Source organism: Micrasema longulum, unplaced genomic scaffold (genome assembly GCF_059751315.1).
Source record: "Micrasema longulum isolate JH-2025_06_02 unplaced genomic scaffold, ASM5975131v1 h1tg002938l, whole genome shotgun sequence".
NCBI classification, from domain to species: Eukaryota; Metazoa; Arthropoda; class Insecta; order Trichoptera; family Brachycentridae; genus Micrasema; species Micrasema longulum.
Genome location: NW_028280055.1, coordinates 20,518 through 47,734, shown reverse-complemented (window position 1 = coordinate 47,734; position 27,217 = coordinate 20,518). Strand labels below are relative to the sequence as shown.

The 27,217-nt window shown below is 32.7% G+C and overlaps 3 protein-coding genes and 1 long non-coding RNA gene across 5 annotated transcripts in view; 2 read left to right on the top strand and 2 right to left on the bottom strand.

The window, feature by feature from the left end:
• Positions 1 to 464: 464 nt before the first annotated feature.
• On the bottom strand, positions 465 to 10,019 carry DCTN2-p50 (dynactin subunit 2). The gene is made up of 8 exons (XM_088241537.1): positions 9,834 to 10,019; positions 9,533 to 9,735; positions 7,305 to 7,440; positions 6,134 to 6,240; positions 5,921 to 6,049; positions 3,583 to 3,808; positions 3,215 to 3,311; positions 465 to 1,264 (listed from the first exon to the last, which is right to left on the bottom strand). Exons 1-8 carry the CDS (start codon positions 9,867 to 9,869, stop codon positions 1,083 to 1,085), a joined length of 1,116 nt encoding a protein of 371 aa, XP_088097663.1. The 5' UTR covers positions 9,870 to 10,019; the 3' UTR covers positions 465 to 1,082.
• A 1,186-nt stretch (positions 10,020 to 11,205) lies between these two features.
• LOC148271314 (B-cell receptor-associated protein 31) lies at positions 11,206 to 12,924 on the top strand. Its single transcript, XM_088241539.1, has one exon. The coding sequence runs from the start codon at positions 11,432 to 11,434 to the stop codon at positions 12,119 to 12,121; it is 690 nt and encodes a 229-aa protein (XP_088097665.1). The 5' UTR covers positions 11,206 to 11,431; the 3' UTR covers positions 12,122 to 12,924.
• A 1,862-nt stretch (positions 12,925 to 14,786) lies between these two features.
• Positions 14,787 to 16,668, top strand: LOC148271313 (uncharacterized). Of its 2 annotated transcripts, none has more exons than XR_015825127.1 (2): positions 14,787 to 15,048; positions 15,526 to 16,668. It is a non-coding gene; the product is annotated as an uncharacterized LOC148271313 (long non-coding RNA). The 2 variants fall into 2 exon arrangements; XR_015825128.1 differs by lacking the exon at positions 14,787 to 15,048 and adding an exon at positions 15,063 to 15,443.
• Positions 16,669 to 16,941: 273 nt separating this feature from the next.
• LOC148271312 (venom carboxylesterase-6-like) overlaps positions 16,942 to 27,217 on the bottom strand; it is a 27,314-nt gene continuing 17,038 nt past the window's right edge. The window contains exons 4-10 of the mRNA XM_088241538.1: positions 25,947 to 26,132; positions 22,832 to 23,022; positions 21,467 to 21,635; positions 21,135 to 21,319; positions 20,080 to 20,230; positions 18,878 to 19,004; positions 16,942 to 18,301 (exon numbers count right to left, since the gene is read on the bottom strand). Of these exons, the coding sequence (XP_088097664.1) occupies positions 18,106 to 18,301; positions 18,878 to 19,004; positions 20,080 to 20,230; positions 21,135 to 21,319; positions 21,467 to 21,635; positions 22,832 to 23,022; positions 25,947 to 26,132 (1,205 nt within the window). The 3' untranslated portion in view covers positions 16,942 to 18,105. The remainder of the gene's footprint in view (positions 18,302 to 18,877; positions 19,005 to 20,079; positions 20,231 to 21,134; positions 21,320 to 21,466; positions 21,636 to 22,831; positions 23,023 to 25,946; positions 26,133 to 27,217) is intronic.

Below are 27,217 nucleotides of genomic sequence, written 5' to 3'. Positions count from 1 at the left end.
GCTGTTCCCATAAAATAAAATAAATATGGATAGATACAAATTTTTACAGTATCTTTAAGACAATATTTGCGGGTATTAAAAGCAAACTTAGAAATCTCCATTGAAGGAATTACCGAGATTTTTGCAAAAAACTTTGAAAAAAGATTTGCGAGATTTCTCATTATGCTTCACTAACTCAATGGAGAATGCTAAGTTTGCGGTGTCAAGTAGTATAATTGAAATCTGTTTTTGCAAGATTTAAAGACGGATTTAAATTACGTTTTTATTTAGGTAGGTAGATTTTTATGTATAGTTTATTTTGGCATAAATAACTAATTTTCCGTTTTTGGTGGAGATTCCTAAATTTGCTTCTAATACCCATTTATTATTCTTCCCAATTATAAGTCGATTATACCTTACCTAAGTCAAGCAAGAAATTTCTTCCGGTAAACAAGTTCATTTCTTTTCTAAATGAAAAATAAAACTTAAATCGTATTTATTATTTATTGCAACAAAATAAAATACTAAGGAAATAATTAGCAATAAGTTCATATAAAACATTACTTAGCATACTGTTATAAATAGCTTTACATGACATTATAAACTTAAGTATTTATGCAAGTTTTAAAAAACATTTTATATAATGTTTAATTTAGTTTTAAATCACTAAATAAAATAATTAAAGTATGGAAACTATTGTGTTATGAAACCAGCCAGCATAGTTTATTGTGACGCTAAAAAAAAATTGTGGCTTTCTCCAGTCACTGTCATTTTTGAGATTTTGGTTAATATGACTGTTCTTGTTTAACATAATAATGTTCACTTTAAACATGGCCATCTACCTTTTTTCTGCTAAGAAATGAGTTTAAAAGCGATCGAAACATACATATACAGTTATATCGATCGCTCAAAGACAAAAAGTCAATTTACCAAGTTTCACTTGCAATGGAGATAGACTCGTCCGTTTTTTAGCGTCACAATTAATTTATTTAGTGATATAAAACAAGTTTAAACTTCTACATACAATGGAAAATTACAAACTAAGTTTTTCAAGTATAAATTACTATGTTTATATGATATTTTAGCAGCGTTTGAATGTTATTTTATTTTTTTGCCACAGCGGAAATTCTATCATCCAATTTCTTGATCTCCTTTTGAATATGCTCGAGATTATTGGCAAACACTTCTTGGACACCCTTTAGCATGATCTTGTTGTTCTGAACACCAGATGTAATGGTGCTCTGTAATGCTTCTAATTCATCCATGGACTTGCTGAATTCACTTGCTGTAAACAAACACATCTATTAGTCTATTCCATGTCTAGGCGGGTGAAAAATACAGTCCTGTGTGTAAAACACAACCAGAAACCTCGGACAGGTGTTTTTGACTCGACGGCTACTTTCAGGGAAAAATTCCGAAAAAAGAAATGGAGATAAGTCCATCTCGTAGCGTGGTGGTTAGTGCGTTTGCCTACCGTGCTTGATCCTGTGTTGGATTCCTTGGATTGGATTATTTTTGTCGATAGATGTAAGAATAGATGTAAGAATAAAAAGTGGGTAAAATTAAATTGTATCGGAAATACCAGCAATAAAATAAAACAAGTTTTACAAAAAAATAATCTTTTAGTTTCATTTTATAATAAAAAAATCTTTGGGCCAAACATTAATTAATAGTAAAGATCAGGTCGACAAATTTGAAAATAGCGGAATATACGAACTAACATGTACTTGTCCTGGTTCATATATAGGACAAAGCGGGAGAGCTATTAAATATAGAGTGAAAGAACATTTAGCTTCACATAGATTAAATAACGACTTATCAAACTATGTATCACATTTAAATGAATTTAAACATACTTTTGATCATTTGTCTCACTCTGTTCCATTGAAATATTGCGTATTGTATTTTTTTCAACTTATTTTTAAATGTACCTACACTTAAGATTATATTTAGTTTTATATAAATTATCCATACACTGTATAATATTCACCAGTCTGAAGATGCCCATTAGAGGGTGAAATTGGTCAAAATTGATGAAATTGGTCTAATTGGTCAAAATAAATAAGTGGAAGTGTACCAAGTATTTTTTAAATTAATAACTTATATGTAAATATAAGTTATTACATCATTACAATGGTATTCCATCAAGAATTGTCAATAAATAATTTAAATGGCGTAATTAAGTAATTTATTTATAGTAATAACATATTGATTAAGTGTCAAAATTAACAAATAAAGGTTGCTTTTAATAAATAATTGTTGTAATTGAATATACATAACATATTGCAGTATAATTATACTGAGTATATTGTTTTATGTTGATCTGTGATCAAAACTTGCAAATGTCAAAGTCATTTTTCTCAATTTGACACAAACACACATAGACGATAATAGAAACATATTCTTAAATAAAGAACTAGTTAAGGGTGGAAAATACGTGCAGTTTTGGAAAACTTTCGAGCAGTGATCCAGTTGTCTGATAAAAAAAATGCATAAAAACAGCAAGTTCTAACCTAATGAGTGTGTTTTTTGCTTTGGATATTTTAATGTAGCCTACGCTAGCACTGAGATTGAAAAACTACATTCACTTTCATTACTATATTACATAATATTATATTATCATCATTATATTTTTTAATTAGTAGGTAAATCACGTGCTGGCAACACGTTCTCTACCCCTTAGAGAGCATTCAGAATCGTATTGCTGGTCTCAAAAAATTCAATATTAAAAATGTCTTGAGACTAAATTTTGAGAGTCTCGAATGGAAGCCCTAATTACGATGGGTGCACAAATGTCAATATCTGTACAGTATGCAAGGCTGAGACAAGGTTTACTGATAAAATTAAGATTGGTGTGCTGCGTTGGTTATTTATTTATTTGGTGGACTTATGCAGTCCATTCTAACGATGGTAAATACAATTTATTATAATAAATAACATGCGGAGTGAAAGGACAACGAATGGCTAAAAAGATTTACCATGTAAATGTTGATGGATGTAGACAACGAGGAAACTAGAAGGACAAATCTAAGAAATATTTGAAAATGGACATGTCAAAAGTCGGACTAATTGGCGTGTGCATGAAAAGATGTATGAATGTAGAGGAACCAGGGTCTGTGAACACAGACATAGTGGTGTGGTGTCCTTTCCTCTATCTAATAATTGGCGATTCTTGTGTTGTAATGGCTAAGATATTTTTGGGCTTCTTGGCCTGTTGTATAAAAAAAAAAGTTACCTTGCTTATGTAATCCTTCTAGAGCCTGCATTCTCTCTAGAAGCTGTGTATGGGAAATCCCTTCAGTCTTCTTAACCAAATCGTAAAGTTCATTTATCTAAAATAAAAAATAAATAATTTATAGTCAATCTCACGGGTAGGCCAAAAATTATTATTTAAAATATATTATATTTTATCCTTTTTATGGATAAAAAATAATTTACTGCCGTACTGACAGATTGAGGAAAAAAAATTAAAAGTTACATCGCAATTGCCTAACATTCTGGGCATTGGGACATAAAAACCACGTGGCTACTCTAAATAAAATTAAAAAAAGACTTCTGGGGACACAGTTGTGAGCGATGATGATGTCCGACTAAAGTATTTACCTTCTGGTCCCTCTGAGGATCGTAGGGTGGCGCGGCGGCGTGCAGCGCGTCCATGGCGGGCAGCAGACGCGCCAGGCGCTGCTCCGCCGCATCCAGCAGCGCAGGCTGTAGCGCGCCCACGCGCCGCGCTAGTTCAGCCGCGCCATGCAGCAGCCCCCCTCCCGTCGCGCCCACGCGCTGCACTCCTGCGGGCGGCGCCCCCACCGCCGCCTCTAGCTTGTGTAACCTGGCAGTGAGATATATTGTGAGACATTTTGTATAATATTTAAATGGTTTATCCAAAAAATTAAATTGACAGGTCAACTTTTTAAAACTCACATTAAAAAAATAAGAGATTTTAAATCGGAAAAATGTAATATTCATAGGCAATTGCTTAAATTATTTATAGTTGAAGTCAAAAGTGATTTAATTAAAGTTGAAGTCAAAATAATATTTTTAATCTAATTGCTTAAAACATGAAAAAACCATAAGCTCATGCTCACAGTGCTGGCGAAAGAACTGCCCTCGACGAAAGTTGGGAAGCTACTAACTGGCGTCTGGGAGAAATACTAGAAACTTTGCTGTTAGCGCATGTGATGCGTGAAACTGTCTCTCTCGCTCCCGAATATACATACCAGTATTATTTATTTATTTTTTATTTTACTTTTTACTTAACACTTTTGTTTAAATATGAATACCTCACTGGGCACAACCCGTGTCGAGGCATTCATTTACATGATTTAATATATTATACCTATGGTGTCTAAAAAATATACATAAAATAATACATATTCATACTTAAATCCACACAGATAAATAATATTAAGAAAAAAAAGAAGAAAAAGAAAAGAAAATTATATTATTAGTACAGCTCACATACTTAATTACTGTGCAGACATTAGGTCAAGTAACAAGCTACTGTCAGCTCCCGGTGGCCCAAAATCCGCACAAATGCCAAATATACGAGTATATGACATATATTCATCGAGACACTGTGTGGATATAAATACAAAACATGAAATGCAAACATAATTATATATAAACAAGTCTACTGCTTTGGTGGGGTGACCATCTCGAGACAGTTCTCCGGGACCCAAATCAAGTAGCCATTTTTTTTACAAATAATTTAAATTGTTCAAGATTTTTATCTACTTTTGTGCAAATGGTATATTATTATATATTCTTGAAGCAAGGTATATTTGACTCCTTTGACCAAATGATGTTGTCATTTTAGGTGCCGTGTATAGCTGTTTTAAGACGCATTTCATAGCTAGTATTGTAAATTTTATTTCCACCATGTTTATGAGTGGGAACGAGAAGTGCCTTAGCATACAGTTGCCTGATGTTCAGAACACCTACTCGTTCGAACACCTCAGCTGTAGGTGTCCTGATAGGGACCCCGAGTAGAGCCTTGAGAACACACTTTTGAGCAATTTCTAATGCTTGAATAGCATTTTTCCTGGCCCCACCCCACGCAATTATACCATACTCAATTTTTTTTCTTTTTTTTTTCTTTATCAAAATACAATTCCATGTTCACTTTGCCCAGCTAACAAGGGTACATACCCCGTTCCAAGCTAGGCAATTACATTTTAATATATTATAATAGTTAACAAATTAATATAGAGCACAGACAAACAAAATATAAACTTATTCGGATACACATTTTGATTCATATACATACAGACATACACATATATACACACATATATATAAATATACACATATATACACATGTACATACACACACACGTACATACACCCATACATACATTCATAAAAACATAGACAATTTATTTATGCGAAACTTCATGGTTGTCATCTATAAATTTATTTTTTTTAAATTGTTCCTTATTTTTTATATTTTATTTTTGACATCCAGTAAGGTTCGAATTAGACTGACATAATGAGAAATACACTTTTTTCGAAGTTTTTTTGTCCAGATTAAAGGGAAAGCACACTTCGTTCGCTGTTGTGCACATTAGTTGTCCTTTATTGAATTGTCTCACCCATCTCTCTACCATTAAATCACTTAGCACATGTTCTCCCTACACCGTACAGATCTGTTCATATTTATGACTGTGTTAATGTTCTTGGACTGGTTTAATGTTCTTGGCATTTATGAAAAGAATTACAGACCTTATTTCACAAGCAATGAGAATACAAAAGGCAACAGACTTTTTAAATGGTCGAATAAATAGGGAGAAGAACCGATCTTAAAAATGTATTCTCAATGACAAAAATGAACTATTTATAAAAGTTGGAACCTAAAAAATCAACAAACAAATGTTAGTAAAAAAAAAGTGTCAGCATATCAGCTGGAAGCCGCTCGCTTAAAATAAGATAGTAAAGTACAAACCTGTGTTCTAACTGAGCCAAGCGAGTTGTTTGTGCTAGATTCACTGATTCTGGTTTCAGATTGACTATTGAGGAAGCTGTGTCAGTTTCTTTTGCGCCTTTCGATTCGTTGATGGCATCCAATATTTTTCTGTAAATATAAGAAATTATTATTTATATTGGTAGAGCAATAATTACATGAAAATAATAATAACATATTATTCAATTCACTTACTTGAAATTATCAAGTTGAGGACCTCCATTAGAACTTTCATCAAAATTAAGTTCATCTAAAATCTGTTTTGTTGATGCAACTTGGGCAGCCATTTGCTTCAAACTTTCCTGTTTTAAAAAGAAATCAATTTTGTTAACATTTGACAGTTGAGTATTCAAATTCAAAGGACTTCCTGACAGTGTTATTATAGACAAAACAGTCATAAATGGTACGTCTATAAAATCTTACACATCATCATTCATAAGTGATCTTTAAATTTAGTTAACAGTTATCGGTTGCGTCATATTTACTATGTTTATTGTTTATTGCACATTTACTAGGTTGCTGCGTTAACTCTATTAACTACCTACTGAGCCCAAGTGAGAATTTTGTAATTATTCTACTGTATCCACCATCCTTTTCTGTCTGGCCCGATAACATGTGGATGCGATCTTTGTATTCACAGCGCGATCGCTAATAAATTATTTTAGCTATCTATAAGTTATTCGATCCACTGTTTTGTGTTATCACATGCACCACGAATAAAAAAAACAGCAAGTGCCTTAGTTCACTACAGGACATCTAATAGAGCCTGCCGCAAGAGAAGTTCGATCATTAGGGTTGGAAGATTTCCATTACACGGTAAGTAATTGCATTAATTTGAATTGGGGTTCAGTGGCAAAAGTATACAAAGATAACGCAATCGCAACTACAAAATCCGCAAACCAGCAAAACCGATCAGCTATGTTTCACTAAATATTGCAATCTGAAAGGACTAGAGATTAACCTTTTTTAAGGTTGGTGAAGTAAATAGTATTTTGTTTATGTCCAGGCAGATATAGAGTACAGTTCGGTGTATGAAATAGAACCAGAAACAAGTGTTTTTGACTCAATGACTACTCTAAGATAAGAATCCTGAAAAGCGAAATCGAGTAGAGATAAGTCCGCCTCGTAGAGTAGTGATTGGCGCAATCATCTATTAGATGGGTGTTTTTGTTATATAAAAAGAGTAGCAGTAACAGTTTCACAAATTAAACTGTTTTGTTGAAAAAAAAAAGTTTTTGTTTTTACTATCTCTATCGCCTACCATGCTTGAGGTGCCGGATTGAATTAAATTCATAGATTGTATTTGAATTAACAGTGTTTGACAAATTATAGTAATCTAAAAAAATATTTTTTTCCATTTGCTGACCTTGTCATCTTCAGGGCCCTTGTCTTGTAGGATGATCAGCTGCTCCATCAACTCCGTGGTCTCGCAGCGCAGTCGCTGGTAGCGCTCTGCGGGAGTCTCCACATCTCCATGGGCCGCCAGCTCCCACTCACCACACCTGAACACACAATTATCCGGCATCAGAATCATCGGCACTACACAAACCATCAGATGAATGCCAATATCATGAATCTGGGAAAATATTCTTTTGAGATATTGAGGTATCAATAAGGTAGTGGCGTACAAAAAATGTTAATTAATTTGTACCTACATTTATGTAGGTACATAATATGTAAGCAATAAGTATAAATAAATAAATATAATTATAAATGACAATGTTTTCTGTGGTTCTGTGAAAATCAACTCAAACAACAATTACACAAGCCAAAAAAAAGAAAAAAAAAATTTGGTGCCGGAAATCCAACAACAGATTTTAAATGTTTTCAGCGTGCTGATTTTAAAAACGCCACCAGATTTTTTCTATCACCTCTAGTTTTTGAGATATAGGTTAGTTGATGTTAGTTCTGATACTAGCCAAAAAAAAAAAATATATATCTTTAACAGCTAAAATAAAAATTTCCTACTCAAAATCACAATCTAATTAGCCAAATACCTAGAATTATACTTGAATCAACCTTCTTATACTAGGTTAACCGGCCCTGCTCAATCACATGCTCTAAATAACTTATTTTAGCCTATGACCCCCCCTCCCATACCTGCTTCATCACCACTAATTTTAAAGTCAGGAACATTGTTTTTTAGACGTACCCGATTTAGTATATTATTGAGTTTTTGCATGTGAAGTTGTGTCATAATTTTGTGCAATTTTTTATTGTTTTTTAGTATAGTATCAAAGTGATAAGTGACTAATGCATGTAAATTTTGTAATAAATACTTAAATCCTTGTGTTTTTGTTAGTAAATACTTACATCCATGTGTTTTTTTTTTTTAATCTGGCAATAGTAATAGTTATAAGGTGTAATATGCACAAGTTGAAAAAAATAATAATAAATGTAGCATATCTCAAAAAATAGATCTGATAGACAAAATCTGAGGGCTATTTCGGATTCTGCACTCAAAAATTGACCAGGAACAGTTGAAAAATTGCGGGCACCAAAATGTCTGTTGGCCTGTGTTATTGTTAACTTCGCGATATACATATTTTAATACAATGCTTGAACAAAAGTTTGACAAATACCACAATGACACTCAGCAGTAACTGTCAACACTGAGCACTGGCAGATTCCTTTTGATTTTAAAATGAATAATGCCAAAAACGACCACTGCGAACGACACATGTCCTATGTGATGCATAATATGTCAACAGTATCATTTCAAAGAAAAATAGTCCTTGGGAAATAATGTTCAAAATACTGATTTCCAATTAGAGAATCTTCAAATAATATTTGTAATCTGCAAGCGTGTTTTAGTACTAAAAAAGCTGACTTAGGTTAAAGAAGTAAAATATAGTGTACTTTTTTTTGTATGGAGAATAAGCTGAGGAAATTGGCTAGTTTCATCGTTCACTGAGAACGGGCTGGGCGCTGGGCGCAATTCATAGATATTTTTTTGTAGGAAGATATAAACAGTGGTGGTGATTTATAATAAACAACATTTTTTTTTTGTTTTGCATTTACCACAAAACATCATTATCGAAAATCAAGTGTAATGGTAAGCTGTGCATAATCGCTTATTTTGATGATTCGCCCCTGCAATGAGGTGGAATGGTCATGTGGAACTAATGAATGACAAAAAAATAGAAGAATTGAATACAGCGTAAGCCACTAAATGATAACTTTACAGGAGACAATGAGACAGAGAAATAAAGGATTAGAACTTTAGAACAATAAGTTCAATGGGAATATTCAGTGCAAAGGGAAATTGGATATAAAAAAATATTTCTCACAAGCAGTAAAAATTGTGACATTTAGTTGTACAGGGAAGTTCTTCAAAAATGTAGGAAAAAAAATTAAATGTTTTAATAAGAATTAACTACTTTGAAATGTCACAGGTTTATGTGAACAATAACCAATAAATTATGGTATTGTTATGTGTTGAGATACATTTCCAGTTTCTTTTTAACGTGTAGTGTATTTTAACGGTTACGGGATTAATTATTGTATAAAATCAAAATTCATTTCGTATCTTCGTATCATTGCTTTTAGTTAGGACCCAGAGGTCTATATACTACCGGAGTAAAAATAATTTACTTGTATCCTGTTCGTATTTTTCTGCTGATTCTATCGGAGAAATCCACACTTCCTTGGATCTGTTTTCCCTTAAACTTTTTAAATGAGTCACTGATAGATATGTTCATCTTCTCGATGCATTCATTCTCCTCTTCCGAATTATCGTCGGATTGATCTGCCTCCGGCAGATCGCCGGATTCGTAAACATCGGGCTGGTCGTAAGCCTGAAAAAAAAACGCGTGAAATTCTATTGCAATAAGGGGCGACATACCTATTTTATGCATAATTATAAGAATTGATATAACATTGAAATATCGCTTACGATTCCGGGAAGGTTTTCATATTTTGGGTCAGCCATGTTAAAATTTTAAAAAAATATATGTTTTTTTATTTTCTAAATATATTATGAACTAAGTACAATAATATATTATACTAGTTGACACGGCTGAGATGACAGATACCGAAATTTTGGCAGGAGTGAAAAGTCATAGATAAAATATGTATTACTGGAAGGGCACAGATTATACCATAACCAATATAACTTTTTTTGTTATCATATTTTGGAAATATTTGCGTTCATGTGATTTACCAAAATATTGGCTATTTTTGTTTTTAAATAGCGCGGTTGGAAAATGAGATTTAAGTGTCTAAAGCGGGGAGCGAACTTCAAACTTCTGATATGGAACCTTAGACCTCGGGTTTCCACAATACTACCACAGTAGTAGCTTACCTTTAACCTGACTCAGTGCGATTAATTTATTGACCATTGGCTCAGCGAAAGTAAAAAAAAAGATGAACCGTTTCTCTGAATAACGCAGATGTTTTTTAAAAATTATAATGTACAAATTCTAAAGTAATAAGCCAAACCAATTTTTTTTCTGTATCAAAGGGGGAATCAGAAGAAAATAAAAAATAATGTGTGATGGGGCTGTTTGTTTAGTTGGGAGAGATGGCGGCAAGATTGAAAAAAATGAAGATGAAATTCGATTATCTAGGAGGCTGTAAAAATCAAATTTCCGTTCACGCGTATTAATAGACGGAAGCTGCTCACCGCTAATTTAGAAGAAGCGGGAACTTCCGCCGATCGGAAACTTGAGATTTAATGAAAGATTGCGTCTTTCTAGTGCCTTATCGGATATGTGGAATAAAAATTTACTCACCGTGTGTTTTTCCTATTTTAATTCTCCGTCTTGATAATGTAATTCTAATTAAAATTAAGTAAATTTAATGCCCCGAAGAAATTGTAAAAAAATTAAATCTTTCTTGCAAACGGGTAAACCGGAAAATAATTTTAAAAACTTGAATGTTTTATGCTCATATGTTTATTAATCTAGAACGGGAAATGTCTTAGAACTAATTACAAACATAAAAAAAGAAAATTACTTACAGAGCTAGGTCCTTAATTAATGCAGATCGTAATTGTCAATCTTCACTTATATCTTAATTCTAACACAATATTCCCGGTGGTTTCACTTATGCGGAGAGTTGACGGATGGTAGTCCGGATGCTGTGCCCGGATGAGCACAAGCTGGGCGATGTCTTTGATCTCATAGAGTTTGGGATATGTTATTATTGTATTTTTTTGTAATATGTATGTATTTGTACGAATAAAATAAATAAATAAAATTATTATAGTGGACGACAGCTTCCAAAGATTGTACAAATTGCTGCTTACCAGCTGCAATCTTTGTTCATCGTTTATCTTTGGTTTCCTGATGTAATATTATCTATGATTTCCTTAGTTTTCTTTTTCTGACTCATCTTCTGTTTTATAACGATTGTTCGAGATCCGAAATCTAAAGGTGATCCAGAGATTCCAAAGTACACGTCAGGCTTCAAGCTTATATATATTTTGTAGTGTACTAGCTCGATATTCCGCCAGTCAATTTATTCCATCGGTAGTGATATCACAACTCCAAAATGAGTCTCCAGTGGACGTTAATCGCTTCATTTTTATATTTCGAAATCGGAATTGTCTTGCTTATGGTCTTGCCGGTGGCGAGCCCGAAAAGATGGCAGCGCATTTTTAAATCAAGAATATTACAACTTGTAAGTGATCAAGCATCCGTTTACTTCCTTGTACTGCTTGGCGTGCTTGTTATGTTCCTGCTGGACGCTATCCGCGAGATGCACAAATATTCTTCGGAGCCAGAGTCTACCCACCATCAGCTGGAAGTCGAGATGCAAGGCAATATGCGGTTATTCAGGGCGCAGAGAAACTTCTACATTTCTGGTTTTTCTCTTTTCTTGGCTCTCGTTATTCGCAGATTGGTTACATTGATTTCCGCGCAAGCCACACTTTTGGCACAAGCTGAAGCCAATTTGCGTCAAGCCCAGAGCGCTACAGTAGCCGCCAAGTCTCTGTTGGCGCAGCAAGGAGCTGGAGAGGCTGCTCAAAACGAGAATAAGGAGTCACACGAAAGGGTGGTGAGTTCTCTTCGCGCCAAGTTGTCCCTCGCCGAGGATGAGCTCGAGAAGGAGAGGAAGGACAAGTTGGCCATGAAATCGCAGGCCGATAACTTGCACAAGGAGTACGACCGACTGTCGGAAGACTTCAGCAAGCTGCAAAAGAAGCTCACCGTCGGAGAGGGAATCAAGAAAGATGATTGAGACTGTTTTGTTGTCTGTTTGGAAAGTATTCAATTTTCACGTGATTTATGTATCTTTGTTTGTGTGAAATATTTTTTAGTTTAATGTAATGGCGACAAAAATGAACAATTAATATTTTGAAAAAGTTTTATGAAGTGTTGCCATTGTTTTTTAATACAACCGTACTTCAAATAAAAACTTATTAACCTTACTGAGGTTTTGGTAGTATTAATATAATACCTCGATAATGATTCAGTCACAGAAATCAATGTTTGTACATTAATTGATTCATGATTCATAATTATTGTCAGTGTTGTAATAACACTATAATCTCTTAAATTGATGAAATCATTTTTATTTATACTATAATATATTGATATACTTGTTCTTGGAATTTTTGTATAGTAAAAATGTTATCAGCTCATTTGCTGTATTTGAATGTGAACAAATACACATATATTTTTCATCAATGTTTCATATTTGATCATTTGTAAGAATCACTGTAAATAAAACATGTTACTGTTTACTTTATTTAATATTATTGGAAATTTTACCAATTGTTACATCCAAGTAATTTATCAGTGTTGAATGTTACTAGTTTAGTATTACTTTTATTTTTTTTATTCATATGTAACTTTTCTCAGTGACTCGATATTATTGTATGGAAAGGACTCAATATCATGAGACTTAATATTATTTAAATGTGAATGGAAACGACTGATGAGTGTGCCTTTTGTTTGTATTTTTTTTTAATATTCAAAATTTTGTTAACTTATGAAATCTTTGTGTTTTTTTACCTATTAAATTAATAACTATTTCTTCAAGTTGTCTTTTATTGTTTTTCTTATTTTCACTTGTTAGTGTTTTACCTTGGCCCGGTTGTGGAATGGAAAGTAATACTCAAATTTTAACAATATTTTTTCTTACTAATCAAACAATCTGCTCTAACAAGCTTGACAGATTGCTGCTTCCGAGGAGGTATATGCAGTATTGCAGTGGGCGCACCAAATTGTGAAACCTAAGAATTAACAAAGAATATTGTACGGATTTGTGGGGGTCAAAGTCACACACACGTACCAAATGATTTTACCTGAAATATAGAGCAACGATTGAAAAATCAACTCGGCATTTTATATTAAATACAATAGATCATATTGAGGACAGACTGGAGTGGAACAGACTAATCAGAAGTGTTCATGGTGATCACGATACTCAGCATTGAGGAACCGACTTGGAAGAAGAGATCATATTCTGCAAGAGTAACAGTATTGCACTTAAGACATCTGTCGACATAAGAGCAACGTCCTGGGCCGCGATTATGAACGGCTATCTTCATCGGTATGGACTGAGACAATATAAACTAATATCGATATTTATGAATGAAAGTGTGTATATTTGTATGAAAATCCAAAGTATCTTCGTCGGTAACCGGTAATTGAACATGTTTAGAAAAAAAAATTGGAAGCATATTGTATTTTCCATTCGGAAAATTTAATTTTACTTAAAACATTTAAACATTTTACAACAGAGATGAAGAACATTTAAGAGAAGGTAATATAGAAGTCTAGGCATCTACAGGGCTTATGACCTGTCAATGGCTGGTTTAAGTGGCCACTTTACACACTGTAACATTCAACATTCTGCCTATATTTGAACATCTATATTCCTTCAATTCTTTCATCTGTTGATGTTTGTGAAGTTAAAGAGCTGAAACCTTTATTTATGCAGGTGAGATTCATCTAATTGAATTATTTCACCTACATACTAGGCAACGCCTAAAAATATTATTTTTTCAATTTCTATACTTCTTCATGGACCAGGTAATTTATCAACGTAATGTAAATATCAACGCAATGTAAAGTGGCCACTTAACCCAGCCATTGACATGTCATAAGCCCTGTAGATGCCTAGACTTCTATATTACCTTCTCTTAAATGTTCTTAATCTCTGTTGTAAAATTTTAATATAAACAGCTCCCCAGGGAGTTGAATCCAGACCATGTCTACAAAAATTTGGACAAACTCAGAATATTGTTAAAACATTTAAGTTTTTAAGTGAATATTCTTGATGGAAGTTCATTGTAATTTATTATAACTAGTAATACTTAATTCCACAAATTTGGAATATCCAGTGACCGGTTTCATCGCTTTCGTGACATCTTCGAGACTGGTATCTTTATTAAGGAGTTTAATGTATTTATACAAAACAAAGGTAAGGATAGAGAATTCAAAATTATATGAAAGTAAATTAAATAAAAATATTTTTGTCTTAAGGGTAAGTAATGAGTAGGTATAATGCTATTTTAATGAGTTTAAGTATTGTATATATATTATTTGTAGTGTCCCATCCTTCGTGAGTGTGAATGATTTGTAACTGCTGCAAGGCTGCTGTAAATACTTACTTATAGGATTTTATACAGAATTCAGAAAAAAATTCCTATATGGATTTCATATGGATATTTGCAATTCAAAATACATAAAGTTGGTTTTTGGGATCTGGTGACAGCGTGTGTTTAGTGGCCACCTAAACCACCCAATGATAGGTCGTAAGCCATGTAAATGCTTAGACTTCCATATCCCTTCTCAAAAATGTTTTCCCTGCCTGTTGCAAAAAATCTAGACAAAATAGTATTGTTTAAATGGTTCCTCATTCTAACAAAATTAAAGCCCAATTAACTATAATGTGTGTATTCAAATGTACATGAGATTTAAAATTTATTTACTCATGTGTCTACGGAAAATAAAGAGCCACGAGTTTTTTAGTGAGTACCTGCGGTCTGATTCTGAGTCCGTGCTATCGCAAGTTAACGCTGAAATTAACACGGCCGCGCTTTACTTCGAATGTAAATTAAAATCAGTATTCTGTTAACACGAGCTCGTGTTAAATTATCGCGAACTTAGAATCAGACTGCAGGTATCGCTAAATACGTCTCAATTTTTTCTGCTTATGTAAGTAGTCGGCATTACACTGAAAGTTAGTATTTAAGTTTCTGGCTGTTTGGTGTTTTGGAGCAAATTCTTGTCGTTCTTGTAAACGATATATTCAAGCCAAGTTTCAAATATATTTCACTAAATTAAATTAATTTGATTGAATAAACATATATTGCAAGATAATAACACATTTTTAAAAACTTTGTTGATTAATGATCAGTTGAATGTTGAATTTTAAAAATGAATGTTAAATCATTTCTAAGGAACAAAAGATTTTTTTAAATATGGAAAAATTATTCCTTTAGTACATTCTTGTAGATGATGGTCAGTGCCAAACAAGCTTCTGACATCACCACTGCCAGAGTAAAAAATATTATATCCACAGGAATTAATTCAGGTCTGAAAGCCTATATGTAAGTGCCTGTCGGTGAACTGAGTAAACATACTATATTTATTTGCGTTTTTGCATTACATTTATGAACGATTATTTTACAGGGTGGCGCAATAGAACGGTATACACATACAGCACTCGGGCGGGGGGAGCTTAGCAGGATTGGATAGCGGTACGCATGCAGTTTTAGTAGCCACGAGTCAGTTTGACGGAAAGCATTGCGCATTTTGTGTTTGCGCGTTTTACGAGAACGGTTGTTTGTACATCTCTGCAAAGCGACTATATTGTACTGAATATGGATTACAACAAATTCGCGAAGCCCTGAGTGCAAATTCAATTAAAATATGGATAAAACGTTTTGAAGAGACCGGTTCAACGTTTAAGCCACAAGCTAAAGGTCGTCCAAGAACATCTAGGACCGCAGACAGTATTGAGAAAGTGAAACAGTCAGCACGAAAAAATCCACAAGTGTCAACTCAGAAGAGATCGACGGCTTTACAGTTGTGGCGACGAAGTTTGAATTTTAACCTTGATCTCAAACTGCATCTATATAAACTTCAATTGACACAAGAGTTGAAAGAGCAAGACTTTGGAGCAAGTTTGGCGCTTGCTGAAGAAATGCTTCACCGATTTTCAAATGTTGACAATATCCTTTTTTCTGATGAGGCTCATTTTCATTTGAATGGGTTTGTAAACCGCCAAAATTGTCGCTGTCGAAAAACCGCTGCATAGTCCTAAAGTGACTGCATGGGCAGCAATCTCGAGCAAAGGAATTATTGGTACTTTCTTTTTTGAAGATTCGCGAGGACGAAACGTCAGGATTTTTTGACTCCAGAACTTGAAAGATCAAGAGTAGTTAATTCAAGGACTTGCTTTCAACAAGATGGAGCTACCAGTCGCACATCAAATGATTCTATGGCGGTTGTGAGACAGATGTTCCCAGCCTGACTAATTTCTAAAAGAGGTGATATCCCATGCTCCCCTCGTAGCCCAGATCTAACGCCTCCTGACTTTTTCTTGTGGGGACACCTCAGGAACAAGTCTACATCAACAATCTGAGAAACATCAGTCAGCTGAAGGAGAGTATCCGTAGTGAAATGCCAGCAATAACACCAGCATTACTGCATGAAGAGAGTTTTCACTAATCTCCGCTCGCAATTAGAGGAGTGTTGTTTCAGAGAGGCATCATTTAGACGATGTTATTTTAAAAAAATAAACTTCATTTAATAAACAGCATATAATTCCTACATTTTATTTCAACTATCCTTCTAGTATTTATATTTTTACCTGTTTAAAATATGCATGTTCTATTGCGCCACTCTGTATATTATTTTTTGAATTATTATATTATTTCATTTGAATTATTCAAAAACTTTGTTATGCACACATAAACAAAAACTATTAAGGATTCTAACACAGATCTTAGGATCTCTTAAAAGATGAAGGAGAAGAGAATATAATATTATATACCGGTAGTGAATGAAAAACATAAAATATAAATATAATGTTTTTGAAAAAGTCATGTTTTATTTCAAAATTTTCTTTTGTTAAGTACATAAATATATTCTTATTACAAATAATTTTAAGTGCAATTAATTACACAACTTTCATCACAGTTTTATCTGTAAAATATTTATGAATTTATCAAAACTTGAGACTGGGGATGATTCGGATACAGAATTATGCAATAAAAACATTACAAACATTTACGGTACTTCTACTATTCTGAAAAATCGGGCACATTCAAGTTTAATCTAATCTATTTACAAATATCTTTATGGTTTTTTTAGAAACCTCTATCGATAGATAGAGAAATTGATTTTTACAACATAAAATACTACTACTATCATCACATAATTTCTCCTTAGGAGTCGGCAAAGAGGATGGAATACCATTTGCATCTACCCTGACATATGTTACGTTCCTAGCCTTTCCCACATTGATATATCGTCGACGGCAATCCATCACCGCGCATGTAACATCACCATCCAAGTCATCATCATAAATACATTCAAACATTGCTATCAAAAACAAAAAACATTATGTATAATTGTAAAGTAAGATATTAAGAAAATAATTCCACAATTCGGAACACACATAAAAAAATAAGTTTAAATTTCTCTCCTCGAAAGTAGTCAAATTTGAATTATGCAACGGTGGATTGTTGTCGACGATACGCTCTTTGACTGTGCTTTTGACATGACCCGACATAAGATTTTGGTTTATCTGAGATAATGCCAAGTTTTTCTTACTTTACCATTCATTATCAAGATGCATTTCTATTTTAACATTTGTTGTCATCCATTCATTCCACATGACCAAACCATATTAGAGATGCATTTTCAAATCTTATTTATTACATACGCTGTTCTAATATTTTGATTCTCGTCTGATTTTTTCATTCCTGTCCCTGTCATTCATTGATTTCAATATTGTGTTCAAGATACGAATCAATATTTACTGGTGGAATATTTACAATTTAGCGAGCAGTAAATGAATAAATAAGTGATTTTTATAAATACCACAATTTAATCAATAATATCTATGAATAATCCCAACTATGATAATTTAATACTTTTCTTAACAATTTAACTTTTATTTAATTTAACTATCAATTTTTTTACTAAAAAAATATTTATCAGCCTTAGTACTCTGATTGTTAATTTGTTGCTTTACAGTTGAATTCAGAGTTCATCTTTGGATTCACCAGATCTAAACATTTCATTTTCCCTTAGCCCAAGTGAACCCCAAAAAGCAAATGGATCTTCTTTTGAAGGAATTAACGTCTTCATCATCATTTCTTCTGGTCCTATTATATTTAAATAATGCAATTCGTCTGATTTACACATGGGTGTCCACTTCGCATCTACATATGGTTTTCTAAAATAAAATACATTACTTACTTATTAATTTTGTTACGCTTATAACAACACAAATGTTGCAACAAATCAAAAAGTTTAATGCACATTTAATAAAATAATTTTTCTTATTAAAGTTAAACAAAATCCTCTTGTTTCCTTACTACCCAACAGGTGTTATTTACTTGATATATTGCCCTCTTATTTTTGAGTTTCAAACTCTGTAACAGTGGCGTCTTTGATACCAAATTTCTAGTGAAGCTCAGATTTTAAGGGTAAGTATAATATTACGCATATGCGTAAATGTTAAGTAGGTACCTATAGTAAATAACACAGTACGGACCATGTATGTTGGCATTTTTGAGCAATTTTATATTGGTTGCTAGTTTTTTATCTTCATAAAGTGTTGATATAATGCAAATTAAAATACATATTAGGTACTGGTGAATAGCAAAGCCTCACTTGCTTCATATGCTCCTTCGTCCCTGTTCTGTAATATGAGGTTATTATATTTTTTGTAAAAGAAGAAAGTTGACTTTTTTGAATTGTGACTTTTTAGCCAGTGGTCTCAATAAATATTATAAAATAAAACTCTTACCCGTCTTTTGCAAATGCAGCCCACATTTTGGTCATTAGTTTCATCATGCTGATATCTCCCGGAGTAGTTGTAGGGTCCATGTAATCAGTTTTCAAAACATAGCCTGTATCATCCCCGTGGCTAACTCCTGTTTTCAATAATATAAAACAGAATAAATTTATACTATAATCATTAGATAAGTACCAGGGGTGTGCAGTGTCAGCCTCGTGGTGTAATGGTCAGTGCGTTTTTCTACCATTCAAGAGGTCTCAGGTTCGATTCCCGACATGGTTGGAATGAAATATCTTATTTAAAAGGGTGTTTTTACCCAAAAATATTTCATAGTCCCTGGACTGGTACCTGAAGTGTGAGACTGATTATCTTACCTTCGTGTGACAAAAATGATCAAGACACGCTACGATAAGTGTGCCAATGCAGTGCTTTATGCACCATTAGGTGCGGAAAGGGAATGATGATGATGCAGAGAGGTTCCATTAAGGAAGCAGTCACTTGGAATAGGTAGAATAGGTAAAATATGTACCTACTACTAACACAGTAATTTGAGTTAAATGCTTTGGAATAAACTAAAAAGCAATTTTATGCCATAATTTCAGGATAAAAGAGTTACATTTCATAATTTAATATTATAATACCGCTGTGTCAATCGATTTAAGTGCTAAATTTGTTATAAAATAGTCACAATATACAAAAATAAACTTGAATTGATTTAGAAGTGCTTCCACAGAGCTTGTGCGGACTTGTGAATTCAGTACTGGGTGCCCGTCTTATAGGAACCATCAGACTTACGCACTTCCTTATTCCGGAATTAGTCACAGCGCAATGAATTTTACTTCAGTTAGCGCATGACTATGCAGGCGAAAGGTTGTGTGTAAATTTGTTGCGATTTTTTAGAAGTTATTAATAAATGAACATCGAACCTATCTCAGATCGCTACGAACAACAAACTAATTAAAAATATGTGTTTTTTAAATTTTTTTTATTATTTTTTGTAGTTACTAAAAAGATTAGTTAACTTAAAGCTGACTTTATTATTTATTTTAAAAATTAGGCACTGATTGCTTAGAAATCAAATTTCAAGGGAAGTATTGGTTCCATCCACTCTATGTACATTGTATGTACATATTTTATGTTATTTATAAAAACATTATAAAGTATAAAAGTTTGATGATGGCAAATCAAAAAAGTTAGTTTGAAAGACTCACCAAAGTTTCGTTTAGTGTCTGATAGATAGTCACTCAAACTACATGCTCCACGATAAGAGAATAGGTAATAGTAGACTGGTTGTTTTGCAAATTTAGCCTGTAATCTGGCTGCTTGTTCAACACAGTTCTTGAAGAGGCGATCACTAATTGCCTAAAAATGATTTTAAAAAAAATTAAAGTGACAAACTATGCATAATCACGGATCAAAGGTCCGAGATTCAAATCCTACTCTGCTGCAACTCTATTACCATTTTTCCAACACAAATAATTTTTAGGAAATGTTCTGAAAATAGAATTGTTTGGTTAAATAATCAGAACTCACATATTTCTTTATTACATAAAAAATGGCTTTGGTACATTTTGAAAAAATAACTCAATTTTAAATTGTATTAAATTAATTTTGGCGTGGTTAATAATTATAAATGAATTATTAACTACTTTTTCATTTTCTCTTATTTTATCAACTACATATTTTACCATATTTTTTTTTAGTAATTTTTTGATGACACCCATTAAAAATATTTTTTATGCTTATTTAGGAAAAGAAAGCAAGACACTTATTTCAAATTATTGTTAATAATTGTTATTGTTTGTTTTGTGCTTGCAATTCTCGACCTGAGTACATACGACCCATTGGATTGCTGTAGCAGCTAACTTTGTAGTTGATAATCATAGAAAGGTTTTTGTCCATATGGGCGACTCTATTAGCCGATGGCGTATCATTACTCTATGGTAATATTTGATATTGTAAATATATCTAAAGCACAAGTATTTTAGATGTATAGGTTTTCTCAAAATTCGAATATTATTTGCATTAAAAAATAACTTGCCTCACTGTTGGACATCTTCCCCTATATTTTTGGGAATGATATAATTTTTCAACATGTAATTATATCCATATGAAGTATGTAGTTGCTTTATATATTATACTTTTTGTATAACTCATCTACTCTACCAATATTCGAGTCTTTTCTCATTTTTGTTTTGAAATATGTATAATCTGACATTACTATGGAACTACAACCCAATTATATTTGTACAAAGTATTTACTCACATCAACTAACTTGGGAAATAATTCTTCACTGAAATCTCTTCCATTAAAATAGTATTCTTTTATTTTCTTTGAGGCCTCAAGGTGTTTTTTTAGTGGGAGGGTGTAGTTGAAATCAAAGATAGAAGAAACATAACTATCCCACTTGGATGATATTTGTTGTAAAAATTTGGGGTCCTTTACGTAAACTGAAACAAAGATAAAAAAAATGCAATTACGAGACACCCACAAAATTTTCAGTTTTAAGATTGCACCTACTTCAATAAAGATTTCAGCGATATTGCCTGCTTTAATACTTGCATTTAAATAAAGATAAAGGATTATAAGTTTCTTACTTGCTCCTGGATAAAGTCCTTCCTCAGTTGTGGTGGATAATATCCACGGCAAATCTTGGGCTAGTCCCTTTCGCATAATCTCGTAAGGATGGTTGGACAAAAAGTTTTCTTTGCCATTAAACGGCTCAACAACTGGTGCAAATGGAGAAAATGGAGCGTGGTGGAAAGGCTAGAAAATTAATATGTTGATATATTATAAAATGTCTTAGTGTCAAGCCGTGGCTATTTTATTATATGCTAATTTTAAAAATTTGCAAACTAGAAATATGTACACAAAGAGCCAGATCAAATAGGTACTTCACTCATTATTTATCAATCTGAACTAATTATATCTCACTTTATTACATATGTCTTTTTAATTTATATAAAAACATAAGAAACATCCCAAACAAAGCAACTTTAATTAATGTATACTATGCTCTAGCACAATCAACTATTAGTTACGGAATAATAGGATGGGGAGGAACAAATAAAACTACATTAGAGCCATTAATAAAAGCCCAAAAAGCCTTACTAAGAGTAGCTAACAAAAAGCCTTACCAATATATACAGACAGACATTTTACAGAATTTCCAGTACATAAGACAAATATACATAAAGACAATTTTAAGACATTTTCATCAAAATTTTAACAGACATAATGACGGACAACAAATTTACGACACTAGGCAAAGACAAAAGGCAATACTTCTGCTCCCAAAGAAAAAAACTAATTACGGACAAAAGCATTATACTTTTCTGGCTCCTAAGCTATACAACTTTTTAAGCAAGGACATATTGGCGAACAAAATGAAAAAAAATATTTTCAAAGCTTGAGTACATAAATGGATTGCTAAAAAGACTAGACAGGAAGCTGAGGAATATGTTTCATATATGAGAATGTAATTTTAGTTTTTTGAAAATCCTTTTTCGTTTTATTGATGTATTTTTTATTTCTTTTGAATTTTTACACAATTGATGTGAAATTATGTACAATTGTGTATAAATAAATAATACACTGACACTCCGGAACGTGCCTGTGGGCCAGTGGTGTGGCTATATCCACAAAAAAAATATATCGAATGTACCTACCTATTGTATAAATTTTTTTGTTAACTATGTATTTGTATTTTAGATTGGATTAAATAAATAAACTAGACAAGCGCGGTTTAAAAGAAACAATAATTGATTTCAGTTTTTAAAAATATTCCCAGGATTTTACAATGTTGGATTGGTGTATTTTGTCTAATATTATACTTAGTAGGTTATACATCTAGCCATCATCAGCGATAGCTGATCATATAGGATAACAAAGTGTTTCCAGATTCTCACTGCACCATAATTGGAGGTCCTCTTTAAATAAGAAGTTAGTAAGTTTGTACTCACCATGAACAGAGTGATTGAGCTCACGATTTTTGCCACCGGTCGGTGCCTCAAGCAATCTATCATATCCTTGGTACAGGAGGTCGGGCATCCAAGCGCATTCCCCACAGCTAGGGCCTTCTCTAAAGGAGCTTCTTGTACAGTCCATGCGCATAAAGAGGACCCACTCATAGATATAGCTTTGTGAAATAGTCCTGCAAATGAATATAATAAACAGTTATTTTAGCACTTATATATTTAGCATTTATACACAGAAAATATTGAAAGGTTAGGTTAAATATTCTAATTTTTATCTTGACGCAAGTAAAATGATTGAGATTTACTGCTATACGTTGGTATTCAAATACATTTACTGGTCGATGATCTTTAAGTATTAACCTTTTTTGCTCAGAACATAAAGGCTCCTAAACATGAAAAAATCTGTGAGTTCCGGAGGGGGATACCGAGAATACCTTAACTAAAATGCTATAAATGCGACCTTAAAAAAATCTTATTTCATTATGATTGTTATGGTAGTGCTTATAAAACTATTTCATTATATTTCGAGTTTCCATCAAGATTCATAAAATACTGTTGCGAAAGCATGCAATGACATCGCACTGCTCTCACTGTTACATGTTGAACTGCACTGATCTAAAGTCTCACTATCTGTTAGTGGGGCGGTAGAGCGAGGAGTTAGGAGGGGGAATGCATGTAAAATAGAAAGCACAAAATCACAATTTTTGTGGTTATTTTATTATTTTAAGAAATACACTTGCGAATTGACCAACAAATCGAAGATTACTAAACTGTAGTGCAAAATTAACAAAAAAGTTACTGAAAATAATATATTCTGCCGTCTGCGGGACCCTAGATACCTCCTGCAGGCCCGGATGAGTCAATAAAGGATACAAAAAAGACTATGTGATCAAAACAAACGAAGGAAAATTGAAAGGCTGCAGTTTGGTAAAACGAGCGCAAAATTAGGAAATCACACGATTTTGCCATTTTAAAACGAAGGTTTTTTTTTAATCGCGCAATAATAAAAAACATAAGTTAGATAAGAAAAATATTTTTTAAATGTATTTCTGCTAAAAAATATATTTCAAAGTTTTATGTAACTAAAATATAATTACTCTTAGGCCGGCAGATTATGCCATTTCAAATTAAGAATAAACTTAGGTATCTAAGATATCAATAAAGACTAAGTATTTTTTTATATCTAAGATCTCAATAAAGACTAAGTATTTTTTTAAACAGAAATACCTTTAAAAAAATATTGTTTTTATCTAATTTATGTTTTTTTTTTTTTTTTTGCGCGATTAAAAAAAAAAATTGTTTTAAAATGGCAAAATCGTATGGTTTCCTAATTTTGCGTTCGTTTTACCAGACTACAGCCTTAAGCTAGTGTTGTATGTCTCATTGTGTAGGTGGTTAGGCTTTTGTTCACTTTTGTTCCGGGTTCAATCCTTACAAGGTTGATATAATTTTTTTAAATATGTTTTTGCACATCTAAAACCCTGAGACTGATCATGTTACCTTAGGGTGTCTTTAAATGCAGAAAGGTATAGTAAAATGTATGTAATAAGACTATAGGTATTTATTTATTCATTCAAAATTGCACTAGTTTAAATATTAATGAACTTATTAGGGCTTTTTAGGCTATGCCCGTGTCAAGCCACAATAAATAACAATAAAAATACATAGTAAAATTAATTAGATTAAATTATAATGACATGTGATGCAATAGAATAAAAATATAGAAAAAAGGTATAAGTAATAAATAATAAAATTCCAAAGAATACAATGCAAAAAAGATTTTCAGAAATAATTTTTAAAATATAAATTTTACAAATTAGGAATCACACATAATCAAATATACAAAATAACGATATTATTAAAATCAACAAAATAAAAGTAAAATATAGTAGTATTAAAAAAAAAAAAAACAAAATAAGAGTATCATTGAAATCAATAGAAAAAGAATATAGAAAACATAATTGAAATGATAATTGAGATATGTTTTCTAGAAACTCACTCAATACTATAGTAAAAAAAATATAAGAAATAGGAGCAATAAATCATATGCCAAATAATAGTACGTACTAAATTAAATAATACAAAAATACATAATGAAAAAACATGAAAATAAAATAGGTATGCATAGGTATGCAATAAAAACAATAAATAAATAGATTGAGCTAAAATCAATAACAGGGTCAATGGCTTATCAAAGATTGATGTACATAAAACAATTTCCATTTAAAGTACTTTTATTATTTAATTTTTGCATAAAAATATTAAAAAAAAAATATTCTTAAAAAATAAACTTAAATATCTATTTGTTTATTGCCAATTCAAATACATCATCATCATTCCCTTTCCGCACCTAATAATGCATAGGGCAGTGCATTGGCACACCAATCGCAGCGTATCTTGATCATTTTTTGTTACATGAAGGTAAGAGGATCAGTCTCACGTTTCAGGTACCAGTCCAGGGACTACGAAATATTTTAAGTGTAAAAACAACTTTTAAATAAATATTTCATATCAACTATGCCGGGAATCGAACCCAAGACCTTTTGCATGGAAGGCAAATGGGCTGACCATTACACCACGAGGCCGACAATTCAAATACATCTAAGGAAATTTTTGTTTTCAAATCAGCAAAAAAAATTCTTCCGCATTTGAAAATCAACAGTGCATGTTATTTTTATACCTTTTAAATATAAAATGACTAATGAATAGTGTTTCTTCAAGCCAATCGACAGACTTACAAAAGCTCTTATCCCTTTCGTTCCTGAGATATTTTTTAAATTTTTCTTTACTCTACTTTTTTTTGGACCATCTCTCCACTTCGGATACTGGAGCTATCATATAAAAAATATGTTATGTTCCAAGTGGCCAGTAACATAAACTATCGCTGTGGCCAGGATCTAACAAAATATGGAAGGCAATTTGAATTTTTGTTTGTACCCACACAAACGTGTTGGTCAGGAGCGAAAGGGTTATGGATGGTCATCGTCTTAAATTAATCTAAACTCTCAGAAATAGTTTTTAATTACCTAGTATGGTGTGGTAAAAATATGATGTAGGTGTTGAACTATGATGGGATTTAGTTTTCTGGAGACAAAGTTACCTTTAGACATCGGAGAGAGCATGTGATAATGTACGCTGGCTCCTCCAGCAGACATGCCTGAGATGGTGACACTCCTGGGATTCCCCCCAAACTGATGAATATTGTCCCTGATCCAGCGCAGCGCCATGTTCTGGTCCTTTAGGCCCAAATTTCCAGGAAGGTTCTTGTCCTGAGTGCTTAAGAAACCTGTAAATAATCAGTTAACAGCTTAACTAATAAATAATGATTCATTAATTGTAGAAATTGGTTTCTTTACTAAAAAATCTAATTTGTAAAGGCAGATATTGTATTAGGTGAAAACTTAATTTGGACGAAGGCATAGTCTGTCAAAAAGGAGTAGAAACCCGAAAAATCGGAAATATAATTGATTTTAATACTGGCAACACCGAATATGTTGCTTATTTTGAGACATCACACGCCATGTCATTTTAATACTGTTAGTTTTTTATAAGTGAACACAGCCACAGATTAATAATATTTCGATAATATACGATCAAAAATCGTCAAGACTGGTAAATAAAAATCTTAAATAAATATTAAAAAATATTTTTAATAGATTACAACTGAGATAGAAAACATTTTAAGGAAATACGTACGGAATTCTAAGCATTTACAGGGCTTATGACCTGTCATAGGCTGGTTAAGGTGGCCACTTTACACACTGTTTCACATTCACCAATTTGCATCCAATTCTTTAATTTGCTCATTTTAGTGAAGTTAAAGATCTGAAACCTTTTTTGTTGTGAAGAGGATTTATCTGATTGAATTGTTTCACATACTAGCCAACACCTGAAAACAATTTTCTATTTTTCATACTTCTTCTTGGACCAACAACAACAACAAACCATCACGCCGTTTCGTAAGGGTAGGCAGAGAGGATAGAACGCCACATCACTCTATCTTTGCATACAGATATCGCTTCCACCAAATTCATACATCTTCTCATGCACGCGCGCCGATTTTTCTGACTTTAACATGCGCATCTTCAAGTATTCATTGGATTTGGTCATGCCATGTCCTTCTCGGTCTTCCTTTATTTCTGCATCCATCAACATTCGCACTGTAAATATTTTTAGCCGTTCTTTCGTTGTTATTTCGCTGTCCATTCGCTCTACATGTCCAAACGTCCGCAGAGCTCGTTTCTTGATTTTGTCGATAATGCTTACCCTCCCCGCCTTGCATGATGTATGGTTTTCAAAATTTGTGCATCTATCGTACATAGTTCTGTACCTCAGAGGCAGACGGATGCAAATCCAGAATTTGATGAAATG

Excerpts from the sequence above, each read along its gene's own strand:
- DCTN2-p50 (XM_088241537.1), bottom strand. The coding sequence starts at position 9,869 with ATGGCTGACCCAAAATATGAAAACCTTCCCGGAATC. Across the intron at positions 3,809-5,920 it reads TTGGCTCAGTTAGAACACAG|GTTACACAAGCTAGAGGCGG; the intron begins GTTTGTACTTTA and ends TCTCACTGCCAG. Across the intron at positions 1,265-3,214 it reads AGAAGGATTACATAAGCAAG|CAAGTGAATTCAGCAAGTCC; the intron begins GTAACTTTTTTT and ends GTTTGTTTACAG.
- LOC148271314 (XM_088241539.1), top strand. The coding sequence starts at position 11,432 with ATGAGTCTCCAGTGGACGTTAATCGCTTCATTTTTATATTTCGAAATC.